Below are 21,939 nucleotides of genomic sequence, written 5' to 3'. Positions count from 1 at the left end.
GCAAGTTGCTTTCTCCTGGACAGTGCCAAGCTTCTTGAGTGTTGTTGGGGCTGCATTCATCTAGGCAAGTGGAGAATATTCCATCACATTCCTGATTTGTGCCTTGTAGATGGTGGACAGTCTTTGGGGAGTCGAGGTGGGTACTCGCTGCAGGATTTCCAGCCTCTGACCTGCTGTTGTAGCCACAGTATTTATATGGCTAGTCCAGTTCAGTTTCTGGTCAATGGTAACTACCAGAATGTTGATAGTAGGGGATTCAGCGATGGTAATGCCATTGAATGACAAAGGGCGATGGTTAGATTCTCTCTTGTGGGGGATGTTCATTGCCTGACACATGTGTGGTACGAATGTTTCTTGCCACTTGTCAGCCTAAGCCCGGATTTTGTCCAGGTCTTGCTGCATTTGGACATGGACTGCTTCAGTATCTGAGGAGTCACAAATGGTGTTGAACATTGTGCAATCATCAGTGAACATCCCTACTTCTGACCTTATGATGGAAGGAAGGTCATTGATGGATCAGCTGAAGATGGCTGGGCCAAAGACACTACCCTGAGGAACTCCTGCAGTGATGTCCTGGAGCTGAGATGATTGACGTCCAGCAACCACAACCATCTTCCTTTGGGCTAGGTAAGACTCCAACCAGTGGAGAGTTTTCCCCTTGATTCCCATTAACTCCAGTTTCGCTGGGGCTCCTTGATGCCAAACTCAGTCAAATGCTGCCTTGATGTCAAGGGCAGTCACTCTCACCTCACCTCTTGAGTTCAGTTTTTCTGTCCATGTTTGAGCCCAAGCTGTAATGAGATCAGAAGCAGAGTGGCCCTGACAGAACCCAAACTGACCGTCAGTGAGCCGATTATTGCTAAGCAAGTGCCACTTGAAAGCACTGTTGATGACTTTTTCCATCACTTTAACTGATAATGGAGAGTAGAGTGATGGGTGGGGGTGTAATTGGTCGGGTTGGATTTTCCCTGCTTTTTATGTACAGGATATACCTGGGCAATTTTTCACATTGCTCAATAGATGCCGGTGTTGTACTGGAACATCTCAACTAGGGGCACAGCAAGTTCTGGAGCACAAGTCTTCAGTACAATTGCTAGAATGTTATCATGGCCCATAGCCTTTGCAATATCCAGTGCCTTCAGCTATTTCTTGATACCACATGGAGTGAATCGAATTGGCTGAAGACTGGCATCTGTGATGCTGGGGATCTCTGAAGGAGGCCAAGTTGGATCATCCATTCAGCACATCTGGCTGAAGATTGTTGTGAATGCTTCAGCCTTGTCTTTTGCACTGATGTGCTGGGCCCCTCCATCATTGAGGATGGGGATATTTGTGTAGCCTCCTACTCCAGTGAGTTGTTTAATTGTCCACCACCATTCACGACTGGATGTGGCAGGACGGCAGAGTTTAGATCTGATCCATTGGTTGTGGAATCGCTTAGCTCTTGTCTACCACTTGCTGCTTATGCTGTTTACCACGCTAGTAGTCCTGTGTTATAGCTTCACCAGGTTGATACCTCATTTTTAGGGATGCCTGGTGTTGCTCCTGGCATGTCCTCCTACACTCTTCATTGAATCAGGGTTGATCCCCTGGCTTAATGGTAAAGGCAGAATCGGGGATATATTGGGCTATGAGGCTGCAGATTATGGTTAAGTACAATTCTGCTACTGATGATGACCCACAGTGTCTCATGGTTCCCCAGTCTTGAGTTGCTGGATCTGTTTGAAATCTATCCCACTTAGCATGGTGGTAGCGCCACACAACAGGATGGAGGGAATCTTGAATGTGATGATGGAACTTCGTCCTGACAACGACTGTGCGGTGGTCACTCCTAGCTATACTGTCACGGACAGATGCATCTGCGGCAGGGAGGTTGATGAGGATGAGGTCAAGTATGTTTTTCCCTCTTGGTGGTTCTCTCACCACCTGCCACAAACCCAGACTAGCATCTATGCTCTTTAGGATTCGGTCAGTTTGTTCTGTGGTGGTGCTACTGAGCCTCTCTTGGAGATGGAGATTGAAGTCCCCCACCCAGGGTACATTTTGCGCTATTGTCACCCTCAGTGCTTCTTCCAACTGGTGCTCAACATGGAGGAGCGCTGATTTATCAGCTGGGGTGTGGGGTGGGGTGGTGGTGGTAGGTGGTAATCAGCAGGAGGTTTCCTTGCCCATGTTTGACCTGATGCCATGAGACTTCATGGGGGCTGAAGTTGATGTTGAGGACTCCCTGGGCAACTCCCTTCCAACTGTATACCACTGTGCCTTCACCTCTGCTGGGCCTGTCCTGCCGGTGGGACAGGGATGGTGATGGTGGTGTCTGGGACATGATCTGTAAGGTATGATTCTGTGAGGATGACTATGTCAGGCTGTTGCTTGACGAGTCTGTGAGACAGCTCTCCTAATTTTGGCACAAGCCCCCCCACCCCCCCCCAGTTGTTGGTAAGGAGGAATTTCCAGGGTCAACAGGGCTGGGATTGCCATTGTTATTTCTGGTGCCTAGATTGATGCCAGTTTGTCCGGTTTCAATATTTTGGGTTACTGATGGAAATAGAAGTGATTTGCAGTCAGGACTTAGTGCAAGGTGGGATGCAGGCAGCAAATTACAAGTTACAGTTTGTGACTGGAGAAGCTAACAAGGTTGGCAAAAAAGGGCAGGAAAAGTCAAATCTGTAGAAAACAGGTGGACGAGGGCTTATGATACTGGAAGTGGGATGAGTGGCACTGGAAATAAACAATCGCATTGCTGAACTCAATATGGAGTCTGAAGCGAGGAGAACATAGCTTTTTTAAACCATCTACTCATGCATGAGCAAACAATTGGAAAAAAGGATGTTACCAGACAAAGGTACAGGTTTTTTGGTAGGAGAACAGTAAGATGGGTTCAACTTTCTCAATGTTAATTTGTAGGAAGTTCTGGCTGCTTCAGTGGGAGATTTGGGGCAATGGATGGTAGATGTTTCTTTGATACCATAATTCATCTACTATTCAAACTATTACTAGTTAAACGTTTAGAATTTATTTTATGGTTCAAAAATCACAATTCTATACTGGGAGCAGTGATTTATAAAAAATGGCCTAAGGATCAAACAAGATTCATTTCAGGAAAGCAAATGCTTTGTTAGCCGTTGAATACTGATGGTTACCAGGAAGATGGCCATGGATTTTCACTAATTACATTAACAAAGCAAAACTTCTGATGACAACGGAGTAAAATATTGAAAGATCAATAATTAAGTTTTTGAGCCAAATTCATTTGTACTTAATGTAATGCTCCGTTAAATGAAGGATGATTATGGCACAAAATTGGATAAGATTATCATTTATGTATCCAAATTGAGGCAACCTCTACTTAGAAATTTTAGCATAGAAGGAAGTAATCCAGCCCATTGTGCTATGCAAGTGCTAGCTTTACAATGAGGCTGAATAACCTACTGCCATTCCTGTCTTCTTTCTTTGTACTTTCTTCCTCTTCTTACCCAACTTTCCCTCAAACACAGTCCTGGATGAAGTTCCAGTAGTTGTTTGTGACGTGTGTGTGGGTTACATGTCAGCGTCATCAGGCATGACATCAGCAGATAGCTCTTATTACCCAGTAGCCACCCTTGAGTTTGCTGTGTAGGCTCAAATGCAGCTGACAGAGGACTGAGCCAGAATAAAGGCTAAATGACTGCTGCCAGGATACCAGGCATTGACTTACTCAGTATACTGCTTATAGTCACAACTGCTGGACGTTGATGGAGTGAAATCCCTTTTGATTCCAGTAATGGCCGAGTTGATATGGGGTGATGGCAAAGCGATGTTAATGCAGTCAGTAGCAAGCAGCACCACAGGAAAGCCTGCAATACTAGTGAAGCTGCCTTCCCACTGCACCTACTTGTCTCATAGAAGAGAGAATGAAGTTTGGTTAGGTCTCAATGAATAGACAGCCTCAGTGATCTGTACACAAACTGTAAGCTGTTGCATCTATCTCCAAATTCAACCTGGTAGGAGCTAGACACACAGACGCTCATTGACATTGTCACCTTCACAGCTATTAGCAATGCAGTCCTTGTCCTGCTCTGAGGTTGTAGTTGTAGCCATAGCAGATGTCAGATTTCATTGAGGACCTAATTATGGAAGTACAGATGTCTCACATATTGGTTCAGATAGGAAAATTGTCCTCTGAACATCCTCGAATGGGCTTCTCCTGCTGAGAGTCCTTCCCCCTTCTTTCAGCAGTTTCTCCTGATCTCCATGGCCTCTGTTCATTCTCCAAGTCATGCTCTCTCCCTGAATGCCAATTAGTTCAGCCGTGTCTGAAAGTAACTGATTAAGTCAGAAGGCTTTAAGTCAGCAAAAGATCCTTCAGTGCCTGCCACACCACTTGCTATAGACTTGCAAATTGGAAACAACTATAGACAATACCAAACACTTATATCATCTTAGCAATAGCCACATAAATCAACACCACCAAATCTCTAGGTAGTTGATGATTTCTTCAAGTAGCGTTGGTCGGAGGTCCTTCCTGTTGCTGAACATTACTCAGCTATGAGAGGTTAAAAGATGGCATTAGCTGGAGCATTCAGCTCCAAAGTGGCACGGCCGGCATCAAATTGTTATTGCACAACCTCTGTGGACATTCACTGTGCGGGCACTAAGACCTGCTCTAATAGAGCATCTGGTATCATTCACCCCACAATATATATGCGCTGTGAATGCCAATTCGGAGTTCCAAGGGCAATCACAGCACCCAAAAAAAGGCGCTAACAAGCCCAATTTCTCATCCAGCGTACTCTGAAATGTATCAAACAATATAATCTTATAGGTTGATTTCCATCATGTCAAACTTTGGGTTTGAAAAGAAATTTGCCCTATTAACCATTAAGATGAATCACTGATGTTGCAGGACTGCCACTGATATCAAGTGATTTCCAATCCTTATGATCAGGTGAGGTGGATAGAATGGCTCTCCTCTCCTTCCACTCCGTGTTTAACCACAACTGGGTTTTTTTTTAAAGGATATGCTTGCCAATTTATTGAGCATTTAAATGTTTAAGTGCTTTGACTGTAAAAGACACATAGAAACAGGTTTCCTTGTAAGGTTTTAAAAGGAAAAAGAGAAGTTTTTATTGTACTTAACACCCAGTCTAAATAAAATAATAAAGGCATTCCAACGTTCATGCATACATGCACTTAAGGATTAACTCTCACACACAGACACACACGCACACACACACACACACAAACAAGTGGGAGGAATGATTAAGCAGGTTTTAAAAGCCCAATAAAAGTTAGTGATATACAGATCTTGTAGATTGATGTCTTGGATCGTTCTAAGCTGGGCTCGATGTTCCCTCAGGATTCAACATCAAGATGGTTTAAAGATGTTGACAGATAATCTTTGCTTAAGGAGTCAGCAGCTGCTGAGTTAATTCTTAAAACACTGCCTGTGATATATGGATGGTCAAACAATGGGCAGGGCTCTGGCTTGCAGGATGGATGGAGAGAGAGAGTGCCCCACTCAGGGTCTAACTACTTTGGTGTCTGATCTGTGGCCTGCAGAAAAGCGGTTTCTTAAATTACAAAAGAAGATTAGTTGGTTCATCACATGATCCTTTTCACCACCTGACCACTTACCCAAACATAGTCATAGCTAGTTGATTCCAGGTCCATGGTTTACTTGGTTAGGTTATGGCTAAACAAATTCTTTTCTCAGCCAGAGTCCGTTGTCCAAGGTGATTTACATTTGATGCTTGATGCTCACCCAGTTGGATACACTGGGTGTTCTGTGATGAATGAGTCAGGAAAAGGTCCGTTCACACTACTTCAGGTGATTATCTCTGATGGGTTTTCTAAAAAGGATGATTCCATTTTAATGGCGTAGTGACAACACTGAGAAATATATTAGTATGGCAGTAAAGAGCCTTATTTCCATTATCTGTTGCTATCATGTTGAATAAACCTAGTGACAGGAACGCTTCACAATTTGAATCTTAATAAACTGTGAATGGTAAAAGCAGAAACCTTGAACAGCTTTCAGTCCTTCTTCTTATTCCACTATAAGGTGTGATGGAATGTTTATACTTGATTATTGCCTTAACTGAGTTGTATTATATCCTGTCATGCAAGGCAGATCTGAGGATATGAATCGCTTTACCCAGCCTGATACAGTGTGCAATGCTGGCCCATGACAAATAAAATGATCTTCAGTCATCATGTTCCCATAACCAAGGCTTCCCTCGGTGAAGTAAAACTGCCAGATTTTGTTAGAGAGGTGAAGTGGGGCCATATCTACTGTGCCTCAACAACAGCTACTTGTATTTACCTAGCATCTTTAAAATTGTAAAATTATTCAAGGCACTTCCCAAGAGTATTACCAAATAAAATTTGACACCAAACTACAAAAAGATATTAGGACAAAAAAGATCATAAGATCATATAAAACAGGAGCAGATGACTTAAAAGCTGGGTCAAGGGTCTAAGTTTTACGGTGTGTCTCAAAGAGTAGCAGCAAGGCTGAGCAGTTTAAGAAGAAAAATTATAGTGTTAGGGTCTTGGCAGCTGAAGGAATGGCCACCAATGGTGTAGCAATTAAAATCAGGGATATTTATGAGGCCAGAATTGGAGAACACAAATATTGTGGAGGATTGTAGGGCTGCAGGAGGTTATTCAATGTCTCTGGCCAATAAACTAGCATCAATATAGTTTTCAGGAATTTTCAAAAGAGCAACTTGAGATGTTAGGGGTTAGTTGTGTTTTAGTCGTAGTATTCTCACCTTTGAGCCAGAAGTCATGGGTTCAAGCCCCCTCCAGGGAGTCGTGAATTTATGAAAGGGACAAACAAGAAAGGACCCATTTGAGCAGATAATCTCAATGCAGTGCACTATTGTGGGAGTGCTTCACTATTGGAGGTATCATCCTTCAAATGAGATCCTAAACCATGACATCATCTGTCTCTGAGCTGGATACAGTATAAGAAGTCCCATGCTCTATTCTAAGAGCAGGGGTGTTCTGGTGTCCAAGCTAATATTTATCCCATAACCAACGTAAATAAAACTGATTATTTGGTCATTATCACATTTCTGCTTGTGGGGCCTTGCTGTGTGCATTTTAGGATATGCATTTCCTTCATTACTACTGTAACTATATTGTAAGTACCTTAATTGGTTGTAAAATGCATGGGACCATGGAAGGTGCCATATAAAAGCAAGTTCTTTTCTTTCTATCTTCCCTCAGAACTTTAACACATCATTATCATAACTTTTTATCTTAATTCAGGTTTGACATGAAAATGGAGTATTGAAATTCCATTAATATGTAAATCCACAGTGGTTTTAGAGGAATTTGAGTAACAATCTGATATTTGTGCACTTAGCAGTTGTGGAACATTGCCCATAAATAGCTGGTGGTATTAAATGGCCATCACTTTCCTGACTACTCCTGCTCTCAGCTCCTACACTGGTCATTTCTGTGCTTCATTTGCCTGTAGCAAAAGAAATATAGAATTAAAAATGCATTATAGTAATAACACGGTCCCAGACAAATGCAAACTACATGCATCAACTATCTTTGTCCTGTTTATTTCTTTTTGAAGCCATATTTCCTCCTCTTTCCTGTACATGGGTATAGTAGGAAGAATATACAACACTAAAGAGAAAACAAACCATCTTTGGGTGTGCAGGAACAGTCTTTTGGAGAAAGAGTGGCCTGGATTTTCACAGAGTCAAGGAGACTCTGGCATGTCAACTGGAGGATGGACCCCGTATCCAGAGGTCCCTCCCCAATACCCAGCAGAAACCATTTTCACCGGGGTGGATTCGGGAGTGGGAAGTGATTCCCACATGTGGGAAACTCAAACTTAGCAGGGTCATTTGAACTCAAATAGACGCCATTTTCACTGGAAGAAGGGCCGTAACCCGCAGTGTTTTGAATGACAGATTTTTAGAATAGACGTAAATGTTCTTGAAGGGCAGATAAGGTAAGGTAACACTGTCATGCTGTCAAGTTTATTTAAATCCCTGGCCCTTTAAAATTGGAAAAAAAAATCTATCTGCGTGTGTCTGAGTTGAAAAACATCTGTTCTAGCAGTTTCAATAGCTGTTTGATGACATAACCCTTAGTGCTATCATCATAGCACTATCAGTGGTTGACTGCATTCTACAACATATCATTATCACAATGGACGGGGGGGCAATATGCTGTAAGTTCACAGTTTGCTTGTCAGTTGAAAGAGGCTATTAAAGGATTAGTTGTTTATGTGGGGTTATGAATACAAATGCTTGTTTTTATAAGGGGCTAAATACATGAGGGGATTTAAATGTACTGAATGGGCTTTCATGAATGATGCTGTTTATTTTATATAGTAAAGATATTTAGAACTTTGTTTTATTTTATCACAGAATAACCCCTGAGATCTGCCCATGGTGGATACTGGGTGAGTTGGCACAGAGGTTGTAAGGGACTGGGGGGCCTTGGGGCAAGAAGGGTGGGGGGGGGGGGGGTCATGAGTTGGTACTAAGTTGGCATAGGAGCCATAAGGGGCTATGGGGGTGAGTGGAGGAACGAGATTGCATGAGTTGGAATTAAGTTGGCATAGGGGCTATAAGAGATCATGGTAGTGGATGGGGGTGTCATGAGTTGGCACTTTTAACATAGGGGCTATAAGAGGCCATTAGGGTTGATTGGGGTCATGGGTTGGCATGAGTTGCTATTGATGGGCATGGGCAGTGGATGGGGAGGTGATGGAGTGAATGAGGGGCTGAGGGCTGGAGGACCTAATGTTTAAGAAAACAGCTGGGATGAAGTCCTAGAGAATTGAGGTAGGCCTTTTAGACAGCCCGCCTCTGAACTCTGGAGCCCTGTGGCCAACTGCGCCCTGTACCACTCCACCCACCCACCCATCGGAACGAAGATCCCAGCTCCAGACACATGCCTCAGGAGCATGTTTTCCTATTAGTGGGATTTGAGAATAGAGTTCACACAACTTTTTAGGGTCCAGGAACTAGAGTAGATTTGGTTTTGAGAGCAGAGGCTGAGGTGGGTCTGTGTCAATTTAGGAGTCTCTAGGGACAGGTAACATTCCAAGTGAAGGTCAGATTTTTGAAAATTAGCATGTGAATCCTGATGTCCTTTTGCAACACTAAATGGGTTATTTAATGAATTCAGGAAGGCCTAGTTTACGTTATTAACCACTGTCTCCGCTGGACTGAGGTCTATTCTGGGTGTCATTTGCAATAAGTATCACATCTGCCCTCTTTACAATAGTCCTTGCAATGCAAGAGGTCATATGACAGGTATTGAGCTGCACTTGCTTATACTGCTTTAAGATAATAGAGTTGCAGCAGCATCTGACACACTGCCTCGTTAGCATCTTTTATTATCAAGCCATGGAGGTTATAACCCTTGTCAGAGTAGAATTGGACAGTCTATTGTGCTTGTCAGAGTAGAACTGGACAGTCTATTGTGCTTGTCAGAGTAGAATTGGACAGTCTCTTGTGCTGACTCAATAGTCATCCCAAGCCAGACAGGTAAGTTTATGTGCAGACGTCATTCTGGGCTTCGCAGTTGTCAACCATTGCACAATATTTGAATGCGTAACAAAATTAATCGTTGAATATGCTGCAGTGTTGATTTTGGTGTGCAACTGTACAGGACACAGAAGAACGTAAATGAAATTCCATTTCTGAATTTTAATTAAAAGTTGTCACAAACGAGTGTTTGAATAAGATTTCTTCTGGGTGGCACGAGCTTTTAACTCCATTCTTATTGTTTCTACTCTTGCCAGTTTGATTTATTTTTCAGCACAGGTTGTTGTGAATTGTCTGATGTAAAAACAACCAAGTGATTCTGAAAAACATTTTGGAATGTAAGGACAAGAATTTTCCTAATTTCTATCCTTCTATAGCACTTGGGAATGTTTTACCTAAGACATCTAGGTGAATTTTCAAATGCAGGTTAAGCATTATCTCTTTTTCCCTCACTTTCTCCTTTAGTTTTGGTCTCTCTCATTCTTTCTTTCTATCCCCCTCTCTATTGATCTCGGAACAATGGATGTATATGTAAAATGCAAAATAATACTATTTCTTCTAGTAATCCTTTGCATCATAAAACTCATCAATGGATACGTAGCTGATATTTACTTTTCTCCCTTTTCTCATCAGGCTTAAGTGAAAACAAAAGACGCGAGCTAGCTGTGCTACTATGAAGTCTGAGGCCTTGCTGCTATATTTTTCGCTACTACATTTTGCTGGGGCTGGTTTCCCCGAAGACTCTGAGCCTATCAGTATTGCACATGGCAACTGTAAGTTTCAAGTAAAATTTGTTGTTTGCTGACATAAGTGTAGGCCCAAAGATAAATAAGAGAATGTTGCAAAATGATCCATCTATCTAGAGTTAGTTAAATGTCTTTAACACAGAATAGTAGAAAAAAGAGCTGTAATTTCCTTCCAAGCAAGAATTCTTAGTTTGTGATGGAATTATTTTCCCTGCTGGCTTGAAACAAGGCTTACAGGAATGAGTACTTGTGAAATCTGCTGTGATATTACTTCACTGCCTTGGGGCACAAGAAAGTGAACGGCTAAGTGCGGGAATTGCAATTCAGGCTGATGTGGTTACATTCTTTCTTCCTTAACAGATACAAAACAATATCCGGTATTTTTGGGTCACAAACCAGGACGAAATAACACACTAAGACACAAGCTGGACATTCAGCTGATTGTGAAAATGAATCGAACACTCTACATTGCTGCTAGGTCAGTATTATTTCACTAACTTGTCGAACCCTTGAGCTCAGTTTACTGACCAGTATACTGAAGTCTCCTGATTCAAAGAAAGTGGCTCTAGCTGCCTATGCCACATAAAGAGATCAATTTAAACACAACTCTTGGTTGGCAGTGTTAGGTAGCAGACTTGTACCATAAATGTGCTTGCAGACATAGAAGATGGTTTTTGTATCCATGGAACCATTTTGCAGCGTTGTTTCATATGTATGTACACAAATATATAGGAATATGAGTAGGCCATTCAGTATCCCATCCCCCAAGCCTACTCTGCCATTAAGTTAGACCATGGCTAATCTGTACCTCAACTCCAAACAGATTAGTATTGGCAGAGGTTTGACACAAGATCACCTGGGCGCTCTTTGGATTGTAAATGATGTCAAAGTTGAGTTTTGCTGTCAGGGTGGTGTGGCATTGAATTGCTGCTTGTTATTCCTACATTTGTAATTAGTGACAGTAGAGATAATGTTGATCTTCTGTGATGGTGTAAAACAGGTGATAGTAAATCGGCAGCTTGTTTTATATCTGTCTTCATTTTTCTTTCTATTGAAGTCAGCATAACTAAAAGTTGGAAGAGATGTAAAACAGGCAGCTGATTCATTAACACACACATTTCACTGTTGCATTATGTTAAAATTAATCCCGTGGGTCTTGATTGTTTTTATTCTGTAGTCTATGATCTAAAATATTAATATATCAATCAATAGCCTATCACCTTTACAAATTTGAATGTAAGTAGCATATCTAGACAAACATTTTAGTTTGCAATGAGTTTACAATCTGAAATAAAAGTCACTGTTTTCATGACAGTGATTTGGCAAAATGCTTTTTGTTGTTGTTGTTCATAACCAAGATGGTGGTGTGATGTCATTGTTTCACTTGAATTGGATGTTGTAATGCTAAAAATAACTGTACTCCAGCCTCCCCAAACGTAAATTCAAGTTCCATGAAGATACTGCCCATTTAAAAAAGGGTACAATACTATTTTTAAACTTACGCAGATGTAGGGGTCTGTGTACAGGAAGTAGAAGGTCATTTTTGCACAATGGCATTAATTTACTGCCCTGAAATAAAATTATGGAAACTAAATTCAATTTGAAGCTGGAGACTGCAGAAGAAAAGTTATTTGGACTCTGGGAGCTCCTATAACTCAATTAGTGTTGGGCAGCTAAAAAGAATATCATAAAGAAAATGGCGGGAAGGAAGACAAGGGATTCATCTTTCTGTCAGCAGGATGATAACCAGGTTTATGCACTGGTCTGTGATGTGACTGTTTGAAAAGATCTTTCTTTTTATAATAAAGTTATTTATTTGGCTTTTCTTAACTTATAAATAACAGAATATTTAAGGGAAGCCATTTTATGGCAGAGCTAGAAAACATTTAACAGGCTTTCATGATTAGAAAGTAGCAAGGTATCATTTTGTTCCAGCAGGAAGGATGGAACTCATTTTCATTGAAATGGCGTCACCTGAAAGTAGATGCTATTCAACATAACTTACAGCATTGCACTGTGTTCACAAACCATGCTTTCCAAACAAATATTTGTGAAGATAGTATCTTTACAAGTTCTATAATTTTAGTTGTCTGGCAATACTAGTAGTAGTTAAATACTGGCAGAACGCAAATGTAAGGAAATCAAATTCACTTTAATCTCCAATGTACTGTGAATTGGAATATTTTATAAAGAAATGGGTTAATCTTCTTCAAAAATTTTAAAGGCACAGAATGACCTGGAGTTATCTTTTGAAGTTGCTTCTACAAAGGTTTTGATAAATAAAAAGGTGTTTGTTTGAATAGCCATTTCAAGAGGAGAGCTATGTGTCGTTTTATTCTAAAAGGAAATCACAAACCAGAGGCATTAACCACTCTGCCCATTTTCCCTTCCTTCCTCCTCTGGAGAGTTAGCTGAGGTGTCATTCCATGGATACAGGTCCCCTTCCAATATCTCACCCATGTGGCTATTCTTCACTTGTGAGCAGTTGTAGGAACACTAGCAGTTTCCTCTTCTCTTTTCCCCATCTTCCCTGACCTCAACCACTAACCTAGTCCAGGATGCTGATAGCAGAACCAGGACTTTTTGATCTTGTTTATATCGTCATGTGTATATAACAAATATTTTTGTTGCTTTTTGCAAAAAAAAATTGTCTCATGAAGAAGGTGCCTTTTAAGTATTTCCATTACATAGTTTCATATAAAAATAATAGTACTTACGTTGAGACATTTAATAATTTTTTTATGCCATATAGAACTGGCCATTTCAATATTTGGCTCTACTGATTAGACCTGCCATAATTTTGTAGACAGTGAATGATGTGAGAGTAACATATTAGCATGTCCAAAGCCAACTGCATTTCTAAATTGTTTCCATTGAAATACATTTATCAGTCAAGAGTTTACACAGATGTCCATTTAATGGGACCCAAATAGAAAGTAAGGAAATGGGTATAGCAGCTCCAGATAACTGCTCTCTCCCTTCCCAGGCAAGCCTTTCTGCCTATTCTGTTCTCATTGAGGGAATGTGTACAGTAGAATTTAAAAATAGCCCTGCACCTGATGTGCTAATGGTTTTCCTCTGTTGAAAGATTGGGTATTTGTAAGGAAAGTGCAGTTCTCAGCAATATGTAAGCAATTTGACATTTCACAAAGGAAAACTTAGCAAACACAGTGAACTACTTGTCTGTGTATGGTTTGGAATGAGTGGGCAAAGTGCATTAGGCTCAAAGCATGATTTAAAATGCTTTGCAATTGTCAACATTGCAATTTCATTTTAACATTTACAATAAAGAAACGTGCCACTTTGAGCATGTCCTTGTCAAGTATAAACAGTGTTTTGTTTATTGCTTAAAGTCAGATGATATCACCTCTAGAAAGGTTTCAAGTTAAGGGTATATGCAAGGGTGAATTTTAAAAATGCACAGCCAAGAGTTTCAAATTTGCTGTTCGCCTTTCTTTCAGAATGGTGTCTTATGTCTACCTCTCCATATACAATTACATTCAGAGGATCTAATTGTACTTGTCAGTGTTCTGTAATGGAAAGACTTGGTGTGCTGTAGGTGTGAGAAATTGTATCTCTGACCATTCTGTATATGATGTACGGCTGTATACTGACTCTCCTTTTCTACTATTACATTGGTAGAAATGATCTTATCAGCAGAGACTCTGTTCAACCTTCAGAGTTTAACACCAAAACCTTCAGGAGCTTTCCAGCAGTATTTGAGTTTCTAATTTACCTGATAAGAACATATAGATTGTTTGATTCCATCAGTATAGATGGAAATGATGGCTGGAAAGAAGTGTATGGAAGACATTGTAAATCTGTCACTAGTGAGATGGAAGACACACAGGGCCTCTACTGAACCATTAATGGCTACAGAGATCTTTAATTGTTATTGTATTTATAAAATGGGAAAAGAGGAAACAGCACACTTTATGGTCCGCAATTGAAGTATTAATTGTCATAAATATGAAATTGCTTTCACGTAATATTATTTTCAAAGTACATTTTCTGTTCAATGCTTATTTAACCCTCCTCTTCTGAAGCCTGTGATCCTTGCTGTGACGGCTTTCTACATATTAACTGTTTGACCCACATGCTCATTGTTCATTAGTGATCTGAATGGTGAGCATTGATAGTCACTTTGACTATGGGGAGAGGAGAGAGGTTGGGTGCGCCTATCCTCAAGTGAAATCCATATATGTTGACGTCCAACAGGGATTGCTGGCCCGTGAGCAGGACCAGGAACCTCATCAGAGATCAGGGATCAAATCTGAGCTCCTTTCTGTTCAGTATGGCTTAGCTACTCACTGGGTAAACTGAGCAATTGGGAAACCAATTTGCTTCTTTTTTATGAATAATCCATTGACCAAAGTCTTTGCTAATGTATTTGTAATAGTTGTATTATTATGTGGTGAAGCATTTCAAATTGAATGATCTGCAGCTCCTGGCTTGCTGTCTGTTTAGTGTGATAAGATTCTGCAGACTATGGTTAAAGCCTGAAATGAACATGTAGATTCTATGTTCTATTTATAGAGACCATATTTACACTATTGAAATGGATACATCCTTCACAGAGCAGATTAATTTTAACAAAGTAAGTACTGTGTGTTTTCTTTGTTTCTGTGACTATGCTGTCTCAGTTTAAACATGAAGTCCCATATGCAGAGCCTAGATAAGACTTGACTACTGTGAATTAAAACAACTGGCAATAAAGTGAGGGCTAGACGGAGACAGCTAAACGCAAGTTTTAGATAAATCCTGACATTAAATTTCAAAGCACCATTCTCATTAACGGAAGGTTTTATTCAAGTGGAACTTTTTTTCTTCTTTATTCTTTTGTGGGATCAGGCGTCGGTGGCTAGGCCAGCATTTGTTGCCCATCCCTAATTTCCCTTGAATCAACCTTGCTAAGTAATTTCAGAGGGCACTTAAGAGTCAGCCACATTGCTGTGGGTCTGGAGTCACATGTAGGCCAGACCAGGTAAAGTTGGCAGATTTCCTTCCCTAAAGGACATTAGTGAGCCAATTGGGTTTTATGACAATCGATGACAGTTTCATGGTCACCATTACTGAGAGTAGCTTCATACTCCAGATTTATTAACTAAATTCAACTTCCATCAGCTGCCCTGGTGAGATTTGAACCCATGTCCCCAGAGCATTAGCCCAGGCCTCTGGATTACTATACCAGCGACATTACTACCACAGCACACCACGCTCTTCCCCCTGGCAAACAAACAGTGTATTTGCAAATAGTTGTCTCATTTGGGCTAACCCTGTGTAGGGTTAAACAATAGACTGATATGGTCTATTAAAGAATAGCACTGTATTCTAGTGCTTAATAGTCTGATTATAAGGCACAAGCGACATGTTTCAAAGATTGTTTATTCAGTTAAGTAAACCCTTACTTTGCACAAAATTAAAATCTCTAACTTTTAGATTGTTTTGCCTTGTAAAACAAATAATAAATGGGAACAAATAATGAAAATTAAACCTCTCAAGTAATTTAGTTCCCTTCGGTAATGCTTAGGCATATTGTTAACCATGATTCAAGAAATACTGTCAAGAAAACAAATGTTTTGCTATTGTTGTTTGTTTGAAGCACCATGTTACCTTTCTAACACAGTAACTGTAACGCTGAATATGATGCGATGTATTCTGTAGCGATAGCCAATAAGATGTGTAAGACACTATCTGGTTTTAATGAGCTGGCTCTTTTCAACATTACAGAAGTTAACATGGCGATCTAAACAAGCTGACATAGACATATGCAGAATGAAAGGAAAGCATAAGGTAAGCAGGTATTATTTCCCTAATGGATGCCACTTCAGTGTAGATTCGCAGTCTGTTATCATATGACATGATCTCTGATTGACCTCTGATTCTGTCATTAATGTGATTCATTGGCTTTATCAGTCATCTCCTAATGAGTCCCCCTGTTGATTTCTTTATTTGATACAATGGTGAATGCTTAGAGGAGGAAAATACCATTTTGCTCTTCAGCAATGAGGAAGGTTTAGCAGCACAGTTCACAATAGTATTTGTGTAATGAAACATACTTGTACTGTAAACTGACTATAACATAGTGATTTTTGTTTTGCTGGCTTAGGATGAATGTCACAATTTCATTAAATTGCTTCTGAAAAGAAATGATAACACCTTATTCGTCTGTGGAACAAATGCATTCAACCCATCATGCAGAAACTATAAGGTATGTTCCTTGAAATGCTTTTCCAAGTGGGATGATTCAGTATTCCCAGTATTATGTTGGGAGACATCAGGTGAACATTATCTTAATGTAAAAACAAAAAAACTGCGGATGCTGGAAATCCAAAACAAAAACAGAATTACCTGGAAAAACTCAGCAGGTCTGGCAGCATCGGCGGAGAAGAAAAGAGTTGACGTTTCGAGTCCTCATGACCCTTCAACAGAAGTTCTGTTGAAGGGTCATGAGGACTCGAAACGTCAACTCTTTTCTTCTCCGCCGATGCTGCCAGACCTGCTGAGTTTTTCCAGGTAATTCTGTTTTTTTTTATTATCTTAATGTGGTTCATTGTTTGAACTTCACTTTTTTTTTTAAAGTCAATTGTTTGTTCCCTTAATAATGTTTTCCAAAGAAAGCTACATACTGTACATAAAACTCTTGCCCATATGACACACAACAGTGATAGTGATCCAAACAAAGCTGAACTCATTTACTGTTCAAGATCTACACCCTTGTTTATTCTTGTGTTTAAAAAGGGGAACTATATTGGCTGACATTTTCAGCAGTGTCATATACTATTGATCATGTTTTTAATAAAGATCTCTCCAGGTACCACTGAAAGATGCTATAGTTAAGCTATTCCAACCAGACCCTGGAACATCGAGTGACAGGATGAGGGAATGTTAGCAACCAAGCTATTAATTCAAACCCATCCATGAACTATACACAGTGAGAGTAATGCACAAGCCCAATATTAATAGTGGCATAAATAGATGGAGAAGATATTCAAGTGCTGGAGATGGTTTGATGGTTGTAATTCTCATTCAAGTTACAATAGAGAAAGGTGGTCAGTTGGCTACTTTCTGCCTGTAATATTCTTATTGCTGTGATAAAGAATTACATGGTAATGCCTGGAGTTCTGAATAAGTAGCCACATAAATTTTAAAAGGAATGGTCAAATACAAACTGAACCAGTCAACACATTCTGTATATATTTGGAAATTTGATTTGTCAAGGGAGGAAGTCTAGCACTCACTAAGAACTTCCACATGTTTTCTTCCAACCAGCTACTGTAACTTCAGCAGAAGTCAGGAGTGTGATGGAATACTCTCCACTTGCCTGGATGAGTGCAGCTCCAACAGCACTCAGGATGCTAGACACCATCCAGGATAAAGCAGCCAACTGGATTGGCACCTCATCCACCACCATAGCCCATTTGCTAACTCCACTACCAACACATAGTGACAGCAGTGTGTACCATCCACAAGATGCACTATAACAACTCACCAATTCTCTTTCGACAGCACCTCTCAAACCCGTGACCGCTGCTGTCTAGAAAGGCAAGAGCAGCACACGCATGGGAACACCACCACCTGCAAGTTCCCCTCCAAGTCCCACACCATCCTGATTTGGAACTAAATCACTGTTCCATCAATGTCGCTGGGTTAAAATCTTGGAACTTCCTTCCTAATAGCACTGCGGATGTACGTACACCACATGGACTGCAGTGGTTCAAAAAAGTGGCTTACCGCCACCTTCTCGAGGACAATTAGGAATGGGCAATAAATACTGGCCTAGCCAGTTATGCTTTCATCCCAAGAACAAATGTTAAAAAATCATGTAAACACTATTTATGCATTTATCCAAGCTTTTCATCAAAATTATGGCTGCTGATCAGGAGAATCCATGAGAACATTTGCTGGGTGTGTGTATTTATAAATGAAGATCTTTATAGAAGCGTTATACAATCTGGTACTTAAAAGTAATTGCCAAATAAGGCTTGCTGTTTGTTCTGCCAGGCTTGATTAAAAGCTCACCTAGATCTTAAGATAAGCGTAGATGCTGTCAAAGCTTAATGAGTTTACACTTGCTCATGAGAATGATCTAAGGAGATAAAAAAAATAGCTTGGGGCAAGAACATTTAAAAGAAACCCAAATTATCTGCCTGATGTAGAAATTTTGCATTAAGTGGCCTTGAGTAACACTTTCCAGATAGTACCTCCAGTTTTAGAGTACCATGTGACTTTCACCAAATTTTCATTTCTGTAATATATTCCCCCGATTGATTTTCTAAAGGACAAAGTAAAAGGCTAGCATCAGGTGAAACCAGAAGGACCTCCTTTGACATGATATCTAGAGTCAGGGATTACATAAGTGTGTGTGTGCAGCTGCTGCCATTTAGCAATATGGAAACTGAAGAGAGAACACTTGCTGAACAGCTGATTTTTCCAAGTGGGTTCAAAGCTTTCCTTCACACTCCAAAAGAAAAATCAAGCCTTCTCTTTCAAACATCCAACTTACTGTGATGGGAGTGTAAATAAGAACATGGATCCTTATCAAAGTTCTGGAAATTTATGCAAGGATCGTTTTCAGAGAGAATCCCAGTGATAGGATGAGTCTGAAGCATAGCCCAACGAATGTAGCCGCAAGTGACGCTAACAACCATGAACTAAAGAGAACTGATAGGAAAAAACGGAGCGAACAGTGATATTTGGTTGTTGAAGCAGGAATAATTGTCATGGCAAGCTTTCCGCACAATGTACATCAGGGCTTATGCTTTCTGTGTGATAGGTAATGGAACACCCTAACTTGGTAATGGCTGTTCAATGATCCTGATAAAGACAATGGATAATGTTATGAACGCCTTGTTTACTTATTCCAGTGTAACATGAGATTTCTGTTCAAGTTTCTTTGGAACAAGTTAAAATTGAGCTAACTGAGCATGTGATTATACTCATTGGTTATCTTAAAGGGAACTGTCCTTCACAATAGCTGTTCGGCAATATATATTAATTTCTTTCCATGCCAGAAGCAGTGCATGGATTCCTGCTTACATTAATAATTATGAAGTTGGATTAAGGTGATACTAATCGGGTAATTCTACACGTTGAATCATGAACAAAATTAAGTCAGTGCAAGTACCGCAGATTTTCCACCAATACTCCCGCTTATATCACAACTGGCAAAAAGCAGGAAGTGGTGTTCCATAAGATTTTATGTTGGAGCCATTGTTGTTCACAATTTACATAAATGGTTTGCATTGGGAATCAGAAGTACAATTTAAAATTTGCAGGCGACACCAAATTGGGGGCTATAGTTAATACAGAGGAGGACTGTGACAGAATACAGGAAGACGTTAATAAACTTGCAGAATGAGTGTGCAAATTAACTTCGATATAAATAAGTATGAGATGGTACATGAGATGGAAGATTAAAGAGGCTACATACTCCTTGGAAAATAAATGTCTAAGTGGGGGAGAGGAGCAGAGGAAGCTGAGGATACTCAAATCATGGAAAGTAGTGACGTAGGTTAATAAGGCAATTTTTTAAAAAAGGAAACTAAAGCATTGGGGATCATCTCTAAAGGGATGGAATTTGAAAGCAGAGAAGTCATGTTACACATGTTTAGAAGGCATTCAAGAGGGCATTAGATACTGTTTCTATTCAAATAGTGTGCAGGGGTACGGGGAAAAGGCAGGGTAAAAGCACTAGCTCATTTGGAGAGCCGGTGCAGACACAATGGGCCGAATGGCCTCCTTCAGTGCCGTTAAAATTCTGGTGATTCTGGTTGCTGAGTACTGTGAACAGTTCTGGTCTCCAGATTGTGTAAACATGGGGCTGCATCTGCCAATCAGTGAGCTGGGGGTGGGGGAGGACCCCCCCCCCCCACCCCCCGCCCACATCGCCAACGTGTAAAATGACGCAGGGTGACATCGGTCGGGCATCCTGACCTCACCCCACCGTCATTTACATTTTCATGTCAGTGGGCTCAGAGCCGAGGCGGCTGTGCACCCGCCGATCTGTCAACAGCCACTTAAGGCCATTAATAAAAGTAATTCAACTAATCAAAGGACCGCCCATCCAACTTCTAAGGTTGGCGGGCAGGCCAGGAGCCCCAGGCAGGCTTCAGAAAAAACATGAAACCTCATCCGCCTTAATGGGACCACCCACATAAAATGGCGGGGGGGGGGCGCACCCCCATCCGGGGGCACCGATCGGGAAGGTGCCCACCCGCACCCGGGCATCCCCTCCCCAACTGGGGGAAAATGTTGCCCATGATATAGAGGCACTGGAGAAGGCGCAAACAAAATGTACAAAGATGATACCAGAACTGAGAGCTTATACCCATCAGGAAAGACTGAACAGGTTAAGCTGTTTTTTCTCTAGAAATGGGAAAAGTGAGGGGTGACCGGAGAGTGCTCTTTAAGGTTATGAAAGGGTTTGATGGGGGTATACATAGGGAAGATGTTTTCAGTAGCAGGGGAGGACCTGAACTCGGGGCCATAAATATGAAATAGTCATCAATGAAAATCCAATGGGAAATTCAGAAGGAATTCCTTTGCGCTGAATGTTGTTAGAATGTGGAATTTGCTACCACAGGGAGTAACTGAGGCGACTAACATAGATACATTTTAAGGGGAAGCTAGATAAGGGCATGAGAGAGAAAAGAATAGAAGGATATGTTTATGGGAGTAGATGAAGAAGGGTGGAGGAGGCTCATGTGGAGGATAAACAGAGTGGCATGATTTCGTTGGGCTAAATGACCAGTCTGTGTGCAATTCATACTATGGAGTGAATTTTATGGTTGGGTGGGGGTGAATGGGGGTATTGCTCCCCACCCCACCGTCCCTCCTGTAGAAATATTGGTCTTGAGCTGACCAACTTTAGAAAAGGCTTCCTTTGCCATTCTGATTGGCTGGCAGCTGAGTAGTCTACAAGCATGGGGGGGCGGGGGGTGCTCTGGAGGCCAAGAGAGGAGGTACAAAGTGGGGTAACCATCTTGGGGAGGGTGGGGTGGTGCCCAAGATGGGCACAAGGCATCCCCCAAATGAGGATGCCTTCCTGCCTTTTAACCCAAGGTGTTGAAAGAGTGGGCTGCCCTCCTACTACGTTCCACCTTCCCCAGTCGCAGTATTATCGCAGCAGAGGCAGAAGCAGGCCCTCAATAGGCCTAGAGATGGGCAGGCAGACTGACACCTTACTTGCTCAACATATTATGGAAGACAGCTTGGGATAAGGCAGTGGGCTGGTTACGCATTCTATTTTATGTCACCACCACACCCCCCACCCCACCAACCTCACCCCTGCCTGTAAACACACCGGCAAAGAGCAGTGAAATCCCCCGCATCATTTAACAATTGAAGTAAAAATATATCTTGTACTGTAAAGCTGAAGCCAGCCCAGCCCATATATAGATAACATGCTAGAGTGGTGGATACCAGATAAGGAATAATAACTGATTCAGACTTTCCAGAGAGAAGATTCTGTCAGGTCGGGTGGATGGGAGAATACACTGTCCAATGTGTCCCTTTTCTTCCTGCATTGCTGGAGAACATTTGGTGTAATATCTCTCCTTTATTTTGAGACTAGTATAGATATAAGAAATTATTAGAAAGCTGGTAGGGACAAGCTGTGGCTCAGAACTTGTGGTGCATTACTGACCAAGAGCTTGCTTAGTTTAACCTTTGATCTGTAGCACTCC

General features: G+C 41.1%; 1 protein-coding gene across 2 annotated transcripts in view; it reads left to right on the top strand.

The window, feature by feature from the left end:
- sema6a (sema domain, transmembrane domain (TM), and cytoplasmic domain, (semaphorin) 6A) overlaps positions 1-21,939 on the top strand; it is a 166,982-nt gene that overhangs the window by 99,136 nt on the left and 45,907 nt on the right. For both annotated transcript variants that reach the window (XM_041186608.1, XM_041186609.1), the window contains 5 exons: positions 10,140-10,279; positions 10,613-10,730; positions 14,789-14,849; positions 15,983-16,045; positions 16,362-16,463. In XM_041186608.1, the coding sequence (XP_041042542.1) occupies positions 10,180-10,279; positions 10,613-10,730; positions 14,789-14,849; positions 15,983-16,045; positions 16,362-16,463 (444 nt within the window). In that variant the 5' untranslated portion in view covers positions 10,140-10,179. The remainder of the gene's footprint in view (positions 1-10,139; positions 10,280-10,612; positions 10,731-14,788; positions 14,850-15,982; positions 16,046-16,361; positions 16,464-21,939) is intronic.

The sequence above is a fragment of the Carcharodon carcharias genome, chromosome 4 (genome assembly GCF_017639515.1).
Source record: "Carcharodon carcharias isolate sCarCar2 chromosome 4, sCarCar2.pri, whole genome shotgun sequence".
Lineage (NCBI taxonomy): Eukaryota > Metazoa > Chordata > Chondrichthyes > Lamniformes > Lamnidae > Carcharodon > Carcharodon carcharias.
The sequence above is the reverse complement of the archived record's forward strand: the minus strand, read 5'-3'. Positions and strand labels throughout refer to the sequence as shown.